Here is a 13,283-nt window from a genome sequence, read left to right as displayed (position 1 = left end):
GTACTCATTCATTATGCCTAGTGTGTGGTAGTTAGAGGCTCTGTACCCGCTGTCTGACCACTTCCATAGGACTAGCTCTGTGTTCTGTTCATTGCTCAGCTTCCCTGGACTTTGTCTCCTTATCTGTAACATGTAGGCCATGACTATAAGGACTGAGATGGTTTGTACAAAGCCTTTAGACTATAGTGTATGGTGTGTAAATTCCAGCTTTCTATTCTATTGCAGCTGCTGTGTATCAATACCTTGAGAGTCCTTCTAGAATAGATTGAAACTACTATAGGATTTTTTTTTTCTGCAAATAAGCAAAAAGAAAAACTGAAAAAGTAAGAACCAGAGAATGGGGAAGAAAGTGCTGCAGTCAGGTGTCTGGTGGTAGCAAGCTCTCCGTTTTAACTCACGATACCTCCCAGCACCTTACTGCTGGGTTTGCTCATTGTGAGGAGATCTACTAATGCATCCCATATCTAGAAGGAAATAAACTAACTGCCCTGTGCTCTCTCCTGGGGAAATAAAAAAAAAAAAACAAACAAACAAACAAAAACACCCGTGTAGGTAGTTAACATGGCATCTAGGGAGAAACCATTGACTAGGGGAAAATGGGTAATTAGATTTCTAAGACTTAAGTCTCTAGCAGAAGTTGAAAGAAAGAGAATTGCATCTGACTTGAAAATACAATTCAGATTTAATTGCTGTCCCACCATGGAAATATTAGGTCCTTTGTTTCAAGGAGTTTAACCCTGAGAAGAAAGTAGATTGGTTATCTATTACGATTTGTTTAATCTAAGCCTCTGTTTTCTCTGCTGATGAGCATTCACTGAAAGCTCAACTTGTGAACATGTTCACAGGGAAAGCCAACTCAGATATAGTAAGAAAAGCTAAGAAGTTAACACACATTATGTCAAAAGTAATATACAAGCATGATCAGAACCCAAGTGCTAAGGTGGAGGCAGAGACAGGTGTATTCTGGAGTTCATTGGCCGGCCAGCCTAGATGAGATGCAGGTTCAGTTAGAGACCTTGTTTCTAACCATAAAGTAGAGAATAGTGAAGGAAGACGTAGTCAGCCTCTCTCCTCTGAGTGCACCTACACAAACACACACACATATCCAAACATAAAGTCAGCCTTTGCAGATTACATGCAGTGGAAGAAAACAGTTCACATTGTTGAAAGCTACTAGAATACAATAACCAAATGATTGGAGACTTCTGAGCAACAGAGAAGGAGGAAAGCCAAGAATCTAAATAACATTACTTAAGAGCTCATAACAAAGTATAAGAAAAACGCAGAAAGATAAAACAGCATTTTTCCTGTGCTGCTCTGTTGGCAGCGTTTGCAGTGTCTTTGTAGTCTGTCTGTAAATCTATTACATTCATTTAAACTGGTTTGAAATTGACGCATATCTTAGAAAAGTAAACCTGCATGCTTTTAAAGATTTGGTTAAGGTTGAAATTGAAATCCCCTGTACTTGGTTATTTGGGAAGATTGGAACTGTAGGAAGAAGATGGCTCTTTGGACGTGGTTGTTGACCTGTGTGTCTGTTTTAGGTAACTGCAAAAACAATAGCTCAACATGAAGAATTGATGAAGAAAACTGAAACAATGAATGTAGTCATGGAAACCAATAAGATGCTAAGAGAAGAAAAGGAAAGGCTTGAACAGAACCTGCAACAAATGCAAGCAAAGGTTTGTGTCTTCCCAGTCAAGAGCAGAAGCTATTATTATTATTTGTAATATAAATGAATTAACATTGGTTATTTAAAAAAAAAAAAAAGACTAACTTGGAGCTATTTTCAGGTGAGGAAACTGGAGTTAGATATTTTGCCTTTACAAGAAGCCAATGCTGAGCTAAGTGAGAAAAGCGGTATGCTGCAGGCAGAGAAGAAGCTCCTAGAAGAAGATGTCAAGCGTTGGAAGGCTCGGAACCAGGCAAGTACAGTTAGTCATTTACTGTCATAGAAATGATTTTACCTAATACAGTAATATTTAGAGATGTAAAAATTCTGGTGAAAATTGTATTTATTAGAAACCTAATACAAACAAGAATATGGCATATTAGCGTTCACATCTTTAAAAATTCATTTATGCTTTGCTTCTTATTTAATGTCTTGTCAGTCTAAGTGGCCAAGCTTTAACTTTATTTCTAAGATACTTTATTGTGACCATACATGTATATTTTATTGAGGCACATTTAGAAAACTTGGTCACGGGGGCTGGAGAGATGGCTCAGAGGTTAAGAACGCTGCTTGCTCTTCCAAAGGTCCTGAGTTCAATTCCCAGCAACCACATGGTGGCTCACAACCATTTGTAATGGGGTCTGGTGCCCTCTTCTGGCCTGCAGGCACACGCACAGACAGAATATTGTATACATAGTAAATAAATAAATAAATATTTTTTTAAAAAAAAAAGAAAACTTGGTCACTAGACCTTTGAGAATCAGACCATGCAGAAGTCAGCCTTGCAAATACTAGTTATGTGGCTTGTGACTTAACCACTTAACCACTCTGGACTATAGTTTTCCTCATTTGCAAAATGTGAATATTAAAATCAATCTGGTGACAAAAATTAAATAGTAACTGCAGTTTCTCTGGTACTCAGGATATGGTATAGAATAGTAAACATTTAGTAATACAGAAAGAATGTTTTATAATTTCAGAGCACTCACTATTCCTTATTTTGCTCTTACCAGACACACAATGAGAAAAGTCATGAAAGGAAGTTGAGCTAACCAGACTTAGGATCATTTTTGTTAGGTTTGCCTAACTTTCATGGTTAGTGGGATAAGTTACATTTAGAATGTTTAGACTATAAAACATATTTTTCTTCATAAATATTACTTTAGTGAAATTAGGTATATAATATTAAAAGCTTTTATAGATAGACCAGTGAGATGGCGAATTAATTACTATGAGGCCTAAAGACCTGAATTCGATCCTCAGAACCTATGTGGCAGATGGTGAGAACTAACTTTCATAAGTTGACTTCTGACTTCCACGTGTGTCATGGCATGTACACACACGCGCGTGCACATACAGTAAAAGAATGAAAATGTTAAAAGAAAAAAGAAACATTTAAGACTCATTGACATTTATTTACAACTCTGAAAAAATTATGAACAGTTAATAACATTCAATGTTTTCTTGCCCTTCTGTTTTGTCTAGATTTTGCTGTCTTAACTAAAGCTTTGAACTTATTGTTTGGTACTTAATTACTTTGCATGTGATAAGGTTAATGGAAATAATTAGATATTTTGCCATTTTATTATAGCACTTTTTGTTTGTAAAACCTGACAAAGCAAAGTATGCATGTCTGTTATTCTAGCATCTGGTAAATCAGCAGAAAGATCCAGATACAGAAGAATATCGAAAGCTTCTTTCTGAAAAGGAAATTCATACTAAGAGAATTCAGCAGCTAAATGAAGAAGTTGGAAGACTTAAGGCTGAAATTGCAAGGTATTAGGAATACAAGTTTTAAAATATATGTAATGGAGGCATTTTCCATGTAAAACCCAGCGTGGGCTGGAATTACAGGTGTCTACCACTACAACTGGCTCTAGTGAAAATTCAAGTTTATTTCGATTTTTTATGTTTTCTTTATTCCATCAGTATTCATGTTCAATATAAGAGATATTTCTTTAAGAAAAATAAAATTCAGAAAACTTGATTGTATACTTATAGAGAGTTAGTATTAGCTGCTAGTCTTATTAGAAAGTTCAACTCATGACATCATATACAGGAGGGCAACTATTTAGTGCATTGCCAAATGTGCATTGAGAAGAACATGTGACAAAAAATGTATAAGCTTTAAGACCCAGCCTTGCAGGAAGCTTGGATGATATCTGACCTCCGTCCTCAGTCACGCAGCTCTAGTGTAGCTGAGTGGCGTCACTTGATGATGTTGAAATCATGACTACTTAGTGCAGTGTCTTAGCTTCAAAACAGGTATTAGACCTGAGAAATAAAGCTCTTAAAGGGCTAAATTCATGAAGTAATTATCTTTGAAGTGAGGGTAGTTTTTAATTAGAAAGCTATTATTAAAGCAGTATAGTAGAAACTTTTAAGTTGAAATCCTTTAAAATTTACAAAACATTTTATATATTTGGTTCTTCTAAGAATTCTCTTCTCCTGCTATTTTTTTCAAAGATCAAATGCATCGTTGACTAACAACCAAAACTTAATCCAGAGTCTGAAGGAAGATTTAAACAAAGTACGAAATGAAAAGGAAAACATTCAGAAAGATTTAGATGCCAAAATAATTGATATACAGGAAAAAGTCAAAACAATTACTCAAGTCAAGAAAATTGGACGCAGGTACAAGACTCAGTATGAAGAACTTAAAGCGCAGCAGGACAAGGTATTTTGAGTAAATGTGATCCCCCTTCCCCTGACAGTTACTGGGTTTTAGAGTCTAATCTCATAGAAGCTTACAGTGATACATTTATTATTTACCTTCTCACTTTGTATCCCAAACTAGCCTAGAACTGCTGAGCCTCCTGTCACAGCTCCTTTGAGTGTCGGGGTTCCAGGTGTTCACTACCACACCTGGCCGAAAGATTAGTTACATAATATGATAATCAAAAGTACATTATAGAGTGAGAACAAACAAAATTATAGGTGCTGAGTGATTTTTGTTATTTTGTTTGTTTGTTTGTTTGTTGACAGAATCTCTTCCATGTAGCTCCTGTTACTCTTTATAGACCAGGCTGGCATCTAACTCCCAGAGATCCTCCTGCTGCTTTCTCCCAAGTGCTGGTATTAAAAGCATGTACTACCATACCCAGCCTTATTTTTCATATTTCTGGTACTATTTCTTTGCAAAACTGATTTCAGAACTGTGGTAGTTGCCTTTTCTCGTTCTTGTGACCCTGTAGTGTCACACTGAGGGGACGCAGCACACCACTGCTGAGGAGGCAGGACTCTGGCTCCACCATGCCTGGAGAATGCTGCCTGCTGCATGAAGCAGAGAAGGGGGAGTTCCAGCTTACATGGCTTTCCTCCTTTTTCCTTGTCTATTTAGTCCAGAGTGCCAACCATACAACAGGCTGTGTCTTCCCCTACAGTTAATTCTTTCTGAAGAAGCCCTTACAGATTCACACAAAGGTGGACACATCAAAGTCTTAGGTGTTTGGTATCATAATCAAGTCGAGAGTCCAAAATTAACCATCATAGTAGCTCATTGTTAATTTATGAATGTGAACAAAGTGATAGTTTTTACAACTAATAAGGTTTTATATTATTTTAAACAAGTTGTTTAAAATGTTTTAATCCTTTTTTCTATTTGTTAGCACTTTAGTGTTCTTTTCTTGATGTGGAAGATACGTTTCCAAAGAAGGTGCATCATTTGCCCATGCTCTTGTGTCGCTCTTTTTCATTTGACTCATCAGGGGACTATGTTGGGTACCAGAAGTGTCTACAGTGCATCGTCTCTAACATCTACCTATAGAGGACCATAACAAATTTTCTTGTTTTGAACATTAAAATTGCTCTGTAGAAACTCACTTTTGAGTGCTCTTATAAGTAATCTTGTACAGTTGGAATTGTCTCTTTAAACTTGTAGCCGCAGAATCACTAAAGTGACAATGCTTTCTTGCTACTCATCATCTTAGGCCATGGAGACTTCCACTCAGTCCTCTGGAGACCATCAGGAGCAGCACATCTCCATCCAGGAAATGCAGGAGCTCAAAGACACCCTCTGCCAGTCCGAAACAAAGACAAAGTCACTCGAGGGTCAAGTAGAGAATCTGCAGAAGGTATGATTGTGGAGGCAGTGGAATGCCAGTGTTCCTAATTCTCTCTGTAAGCCTTAGTAATGTGCTTAAACACTGCTGCTCCTTACCATGTAGGACCTTTAGAAGTGTCCTGGTACTTTATAAGGTACATACCTCGTATGTATTGATGTGATAGAGTTACATGATATTTCTTTTTCCTTGAAAGACATTATCTGAAAAGGAAACAGAAGCAAGAAATCTCCAGGAACAAACCGTGCAACTTCAATCTGAACTGTCGCGCCTTCGTCAGGACCTTCAGGATAGAACTACACAGGAGGAGCAGCTCCGACAGCAAATAACTGAAAAGGATGAGAAGACAAGGAAGGCGATTGTAGCAGCAAAATCAAAAATTGCACACTTAGCTGGTAATTTCATGTATATGCTGCGATTTGAATTGCACACTAAACCCATTAAGGACAGGCATAAGATTAAATGTAAAAGAGAAGTCAATATTGTAAATTTATTAGATTTACTTAACTTTAATTTTTTAAGACTAAGTTTTTAATTTATATGTATAGTTGTTTGCTTGTGTGCGTGCACGTGTGTACCACCTGTGTGTCTGGAACCCACAGAGGCCAAAGGAGGTGTTAGATATACTGGTACTGGAGTTTGGTTGTAAGCTACCAGTAGGTGTTGGGAACAAACATAGCTCCCTTACAAGAGCAGCCAGTGCTCTTAACTGAACCATCTTTCCAGCAGCAGAAAATGTAATTTTCAAATGGTATATTTATTGTGTATGTGAAGCAGTAATTAGCTTGGAGTACTGCGCTCGCGCTCTCTCTCTCTCTCTCTCTCTCTCTCTCTCTCTCTCTCTCTCTCTCTCTCTGTTGTTCTTTTCAAGACAGTTTAAGATTATTTCACAGCGACGTCATAGAAAGCTTACTGGTCTGTCTAGGTCCTGAGACAGGGTTCTTTGTGCAAGAGCTGTTCTAGAACTTGCTCTGTAGACCAGGCCGACCTCAAACACACAGGGATACGCCTGCCTCTGCCTCCCTCATACAGGCTAATAAGGTGTGCTCCACTACACTTGGCTTCACTGTTTTTTTATATATACTATAGACTATGATGTGAATATTTTATAATTCCTAATAATAAATAAGTAAACTTGCTAAAGTTAGTTTATATTAATCTACATTTTTTATGTTTTAGGATAATTTGCATAATTATTGTGAAGTAAGCCTATATTAATAATAAACATGGATATGTTTAGAAGTTTCCTCATTGAAATAAGTAGTATCAAAATACAAAGTATAATACAGATTCTAATACTAACTACACACAGTAATGCTTAATGCGTAATGTTTCTGATAATTATAATTATGTGCTTATTTTAGGTGTAAAAGATCAGTTAACTAAAGAAAATGAAGAGCTTAAACAAAGGAATGGAGCTTTAGATCAACAGAAAGATGAACTGGATGTCCGAATGACTGCTCTTAAGTCCCAGTATGAAGGTCGAATTAGTCGCTTAGAAAGAGAGCTCAGAGAGCATCAAGAGAGACACCTTGAGCAGAGAGATGAACCCCAGGAACCCACTAATAAGGTGACCAGCTAGTTCTGCATGCATGACAAGCCACTTTTGGAATTTTATTTGGAAGCACTGGTTATTCAGGAGTCTTTGTTAGACGGAATTTGGACTAAAATCACAGTATACAGTCAGTTGATAATAGTGAGTCTGGTATCTTTGTTCGGTGAACTTGAGGGTATAGGAAGCACAGAAGTCAATTCTTTTTTTCCTTACAGCCTCCAGAACAACAGAGACAGATCACACTGAAAACTACTCCAGCTTCCGGTGAAAGAGGAATGTGAGTCTTTCTTCTTTTTTAGTCTGTCTTCCAAGTTCAGAAGCAGCTGTCATGTACTTGTCAACTCTTGTTTCCATTACTTTCACTCCTGAGTATAGAGCTGCAGTGACCAGAATCACCGTGCAGCTTAGTCTGTTTCTGGCTTATAACATAAGCTCCTACTCACTGTCTGTGATGTCTCGTGAAAAGCATAAAAGTCTAGGCTGGCGCTGGAGAGATGGCTCAGCAGTGTAGAGCACTGGCTGCTCTTTGAGAGGACCCAGACTTGCATATCGTCTCACAACCACCCAGAACTCTAGTTCCATTGGCTCCAACACTTCTAGACTCTGGACACCAGGCACACATGTTGAGTCAGTAACTCAACATTTGGTTTTTTGTTGTTGTTGTTGTTGTTTTTATTGCCAGCTTATACCACTGTGAAATAGTCTCTATAACTTTTAAAAACTTAAATTGAAAACCTTTTTACTGAAAGTTTTCAGATTTTATGGCTGACAAATAGAAAGCAATATTCAATATTTAAACTACTAATTTTAAACCTATCAAGTTTATTCAAAATTGTTCAGAAGAATAGTAAGATTTGAACTGTGTTAAGGTAATACCTACTGAACACTCATTGTAAAAAAGTATGTGCCTTGACTTTTACTGAATATATAAATTGTGTGTGTGTATTTTATAAGGGACCTTCTACCTGAGTTTTGTGAATTATTCTTGTATTTTTTTCCCCATTAAGTGCTAGCACATCAGACCCACCAACAGCCAATATCAAGCCAACTCCTGTTGTTTCTACTCCAAGCAAAGTGACAGCAGCCGCTATGGCTGGGAATAAGTCAACACCCAGGGCAAGTATCCGCCCAATGGTTACACCTGCAACTGTCACAAACCCAACCACTACCCCAACAGCAACCGTAATGCCCACCACACAGGTGGAGTCACAGGAAGGTGAGTGAAATGACACATTGATTGGGGATTGGCTTCTTGCATTGATTTTTTTTTTTTTTTTTTTTTTTTTTGAGAGGATAAGAGTAGCTGTAAGGATAAATGAATTAGCCGGGCGGTGGTGGCGCACGCCTTTAATCCTAGCACTCGGGAGGCAGAGGCAGGCGGATCTCTGAGTTCCAGGCCAGCCTGGTCTACAAGAGCTAGTTCCAAGACAGACTCTAGAAACTACAGGGAAACCCTGTCTCGAAAAACAAAAAAAAAAAAAAAAAAAAAAGGATAAATGAATTATATAAATGTTGAGTCAGACATCATAATGAAAGGAGTTTTGTTTTAAGTATATACTTCCCAGGATATTTGTGCTTGATGATCAGACCTATTGTTTGTTTATTTTTGAGTACAGTCTGGTCTCCAACTCATGATCCTTTTACCTCATCATCTCAAGTAGCTGGGATTACAATAATGTGCCATCATGGCTGCCCAAGATACTTATTATAAATCCAGTAAATTTCTTTCCACTGTTCCGCTTTGCTTTGTTTTTAAGCTGACAAAGAGGGAAAATATATTCCTGTAGATACTTGGCTTTCTGGAACTAAATGTTCCCTTCTAAAGGCTAAGAAGCATGCTGTGAAACCCACTCTGAGAAACCATAGTCTAAAAGTGCGCTTCAGACCAAGTACCGCTCTTGCTGAAGTTACCTGCCCTTTGATGCTCTCTCCACTGTTCCCATTGCAGTTATAGTTATTTAATTATTGTCTCTGATTTGATTTTTTAATCTACTAGATTGAGAGTCTGAAAGTAGAGTCACATTTTTTTTTTATTGTTCAATCTCTTTCCTTGGTCCCAAATTAAATGTTAAATAAAAGATTTGCAAGATCTAAACTGCCTTGACATGTTAGAATTGAGTCAATTTTTCCAAGTACCTGGAAATATCACCAGTCAGAAATAGAGGTAGGCAGACATCTTGAGTTCAAAACCAAACCAAAGTTCTAGAGTGGGACCATGTCCCCAAACAGTATATTATGTAAACACTCCGAAAATAAGAATGTATCCATTCAGTTCCTTCCAATAAAAGATAGATTCCAATTAAACTTTGGCTTTTTAGAGATAGGAACCTTGTTTTTTTTTTTTTTTTTTTTTCGTGTAGTGCTTAGGATCAAACCCAGGCCCTTACCCATGTTGTACAAGCACTGTACCATTCAGCTCTTTTCCTGTCCCCAGTCTTCATGCTGGTATCACGATACCATTTAAGAACAAAGTGATGCTTAAAATTACTGACCATTTTTAGCTTCTTAATATTCATGTCATCTGGGTATATTTTTATTGGACCAACAGACACAAGAAAAGTTTCAAATATACATTTAATTTAGCCAGCAATTATTACATGTAGAAGGAGCTGCGGGCAGGCCTGCTTTTCGTCCCACCGGGCTCCCGCATGGCTAGCTTTACACCCGAAATAACAACACACAAATTGTATTCTTTTAAACACTGCCTGGCCCATTAGTTTCAGCCTCTTATTGGCCAACTCTCAAATCTTGACTAACCCATATCTAATAATCTGTATGCCACCACGAGATCGTGGTTTACTGGGAAAGATTCAGTATGTCTGACCTGGTGGCTGGCTTCATGGTGACTGTCTCAGAGAGGAGAGGCATGGTGTTTTCCTAACTTCCCTTCTTCCCAGCGTTCTGTTCTGTCTACTCCACCTATCTAAATCCTGCCCTATCAAAAAGCCAAGGCAGTTTCTTTATTAACCAGTGAGAGAGTCCTCCATCAATTACATGCTGTGTTAGTCTCATGGGCAGTACAGTACAGAATACTTAACTTTTCCCCACAATATTTTTACGCAGTAAGTGGTTAATACATATACAAAAAGTAGAGAATACAATGTATACCAAAGAATAATGTAAGATAATGACTCAGCTTTGTTAAGGGTAGAAGGCTTACTTACTAAATATTACAATTATTTTTTTCAGCTATGCAGTCAGAAGGGCCAGTGGAACATGTTCCAGTATTTGGAAGTGCAAGTGGATCTGTCCGTTCTACTAGTCCTAATGTTCAGCCCTCCATTTCTCAGCCCATCCTAACTGTACAGCAGCAAACACAGGCTACAGCTTTTGTGCAACCCACTCAACAGAGTCACCCTCAGATTGAGCCTGCAAATCAAGAGTTGTCGCCAAACATAGTTGAGGTGGTACAAAGTTCACCAGTCGAGCGGCCATCTACTTCCACAGCTGTATTTGGCACTGGTAAGATTTAGTTTTAACATGTTTTTGTTTTTGGGAGTTTTGTTTTTTTGGGTTTTGGGTTTTTTGTTTGTTTGTTTGTCTGTCTGTCTGTTTTTTGTCTGTGTATGTTCTGTGCACTGTTGTATGTGCCTGATGTCCACAAAGGTCAAAGGGGGGCATTGTATCCCTTGGACATGGAGTGACAGACACTTGTGAGCTCCCATGTGGGTGTTATGGTTCTTAACTGCCAAGCCATCTTCCAGACTGGTAAGATTCATTTTTAAAATGAAGCTGGAATAGATCTATGTACTTAGACACAACACATGCCTTGATTATTTCTTATAACTGTTTGTTTTCTGTCTAGTGTTATTGTGAAGAAAGCAAATTCTTTATTTGGTTTAAATCATTAGATCAATAGAAACGAGAACAGTTTCAAACATGCATGTAATTTAAAGACTTGTTACATCTATTGTAATAATTTAAATTATTAGAAAATAGTCATATATGTATTATATCTACGAAATACTTTTAACATTCATATTTACTGTTACATTTCAGTTAGTTTTTGTCATTATGTAAAAGTTTTTCTTATCTCCCAGATTTTTTGGGCTGTGTTTAGTGATAAAAAATAGCCAACATATTATACATAACTTAACATGAATCCTGAAAACTAAAGTTGTTCATTTTACACATGGTATAATCTTTTAATGAGTTCTGGGTTTGATAGAAATTGTGTAAGCCTTATAAACAGCAGTTAATTATCAGTACAGTCACACAGTGAATCGGATGCATTACACAAGTTTGATAATTTTAGGACTATTTCTAATATTATTTTTGTCTAAATGAAGTTGCCATGCTCTGATTTGAGGTTTAATTGTATAATCTGAAAGTTTCAGCGACCCCAAGTTCTTCCTTGCCAAAACGCACTCGGGAGGAAGAGGAGGACAGCACTGTAGAAGCAGCAGACCAGGTCTCTGATGACACAGTGGAAATGCCTCTCCCAAAGAAGCTGAAAACAGTCACGCCCGTGGGAACTGAGGTCTGTGACATTCTTTCTGTGTATTGTCATTGCACCAGTGGAGCTGAGGATTAGCTGTCAGTCCTAACCAACGATTTTTGGGGTCATAATGCATTGTCTGTAAAGTTTTCACTGACAACTAAGGTATTTTGCCATTGCCAGTTGTTTTATAGTCTTTGCATATATATCTTTTCACGAATTTCTTCCCATTTTAACAAAAATCAGAAACAAATTGAATTCTGTTTTTATGAAGAAGTTTACTCATTGACATTCTGTACTCTTACTTGCCATGTTTTTCTTTTTTGGTTTTTCGAGACAGGGTTTCTCTCTGGCTTTGGAGCCTGTCCTGGAACTAGCTCTTGTAGACCAGGCTGGTCTCGAACTCACAGCGATCCGCCTGCCTCTGCCTCCCGAGTGCTGGGATTAAAGGCGTGCGCCACCACCGCCCGGCTTGCCGTGTTTTTTTAAGATGAAGTTTAGCCAAAATTATCTTTCTTTTTAGAGATAGACTGTGATGAATTTAAGTTGTATGCCAAATATTAACAGTACTGATTGTTACTTGTATGTATTAATGCTCTTAAAGAAGTATGTTGTTTGAGTATATTTTTATATAAATGGATTTCTGGCATGACTTCATAAGATTGTAGATTTAACTTTTTATAGAAAAACTGGCTGAATGGGTGACGATTGATCTAGCTTACTGATACAATAAAAAATCATCTGTTATGATTTAGGAAGAAGTTATTGCAGAAGAGAGTACTGACGGAGAGGTAGAAGCTCAAGTTTATAATCAGGATTCTCAAGATTCCATTGGAGAAGTGAGTAAAAACATACTTCAATAAAGTTGACTTTGACCTTTTGAAACTCTTTGGATTTTTAAATTTGTTCTGTTTTTTGAGGCAGGCTTTCACTGTGGCTAGCCTCAAACTCAGACAGTCCTGCTTCAGCCCTCCAAGTGCTGGAATTACAGGCACGTGTTGTTGCCTTTTCTTGCAACTTGTACTTCAAAACTGGCCTTTATTTTTGTTTGTGTTTTTTGTTATTGTTGGAGACAAGGTTTCTCTGTAGCTCTCCAGCTGTCCTGGAACTAGCTCTGTAGACTTGGCTGGCCTCAAACTCAGAGATCTGCCTGCCACTGGCTCCCGAGTGCTGGAACTAAAGAAGTGCCACCAGGTCCAGTAAAACTAGTTTTCTGTTTTTAATGAGATATGCTAGAACCGCTAGAAACAGTGCAATTTTTTATTGTTTTGCTTCTGTAAGTATGCTTTGCACACAGTAACATTTAAGAATTTAAAGATTTTTCCAGGCAAGGTATTATTTCCAATAATTATTCGTCTATCATTAGGTTCTGCCTATCTCCACCTCTTAGAAACTGTGTGCCTGAGTGTGTTTTTTAACTCTTAATTGCTCTACGTGAGAAAATTAATACATTTTAAGGACTGTAGGGTGTCTAAACTCTCTCATACTCAAGAGGGTGTCCATGTCATTAATATTAACAAAGAGTAATCTTCTAGCTGTTACTATAGTGTTAGTCAA

The 13,283-nt window shown here is 37.6% G+C and overlaps 1 protein-coding gene across 1 annotated transcript in view; it reads left to right on the top strand.

The window, feature by feature from the left end:
- Positions 1-13,283, top strand: part of Tpr (translocated promoter region, nuclear basket protein) — a 58,851-nt gene that overhangs the window by 30,292 nt on the left and 15,276 nt on the right. Inside the window, exons 29-40 of the mRNA XM_038349116.1 lie at positions 1,545-1,682; positions 1,794-1,925; positions 3,318-3,448; positions 4,139-4,349; positions 5,602-5,745; positions 5,930-6,128; positions 7,098-7,303; positions 7,504-7,565; positions 8,296-8,504; positions 10,478-10,750; positions 11,620-11,768; positions 12,482-12,565. Of these exons, the coding sequence (XP_038205044.1) occupies positions 1,545-1,682; positions 1,794-1,925; positions 3,318-3,448; positions 4,139-4,349; positions 5,602-5,745; positions 5,930-6,128; positions 7,098-7,303; positions 7,504-7,565; positions 8,296-8,504; positions 10,478-10,750; positions 11,620-11,768; positions 12,482-12,565 (1,938 nt within the window). The remainder of the gene's footprint in view (positions 1-1,544; positions 1,683-1,793; positions 1,926-3,317; positions 3,449-4,138; positions 4,350-5,601; positions 5,746-5,929; positions 6,129-7,097; positions 7,304-7,503; positions 7,566-8,295; positions 8,505-10,477; positions 10,751-11,619; positions 11,769-12,481; positions 12,566-13,283) is intronic.

This window comes from Arvicola amphibius, chromosome 12 (genome assembly GCF_903992535.2).
Source record: "Arvicola amphibius chromosome 12, mArvAmp1.2, whole genome shotgun sequence".
In the NCBI taxonomy this organism is placed as follows: Eukaryota; Metazoa; Chordata; class Mammalia; order Rodentia; family Cricetidae; genus Arvicola; species Arvicola amphibius.
Note: the sequence above shows the minus strand (reverse complement) of the source record. Positions and strands in the feature narration are given on the sequence as shown.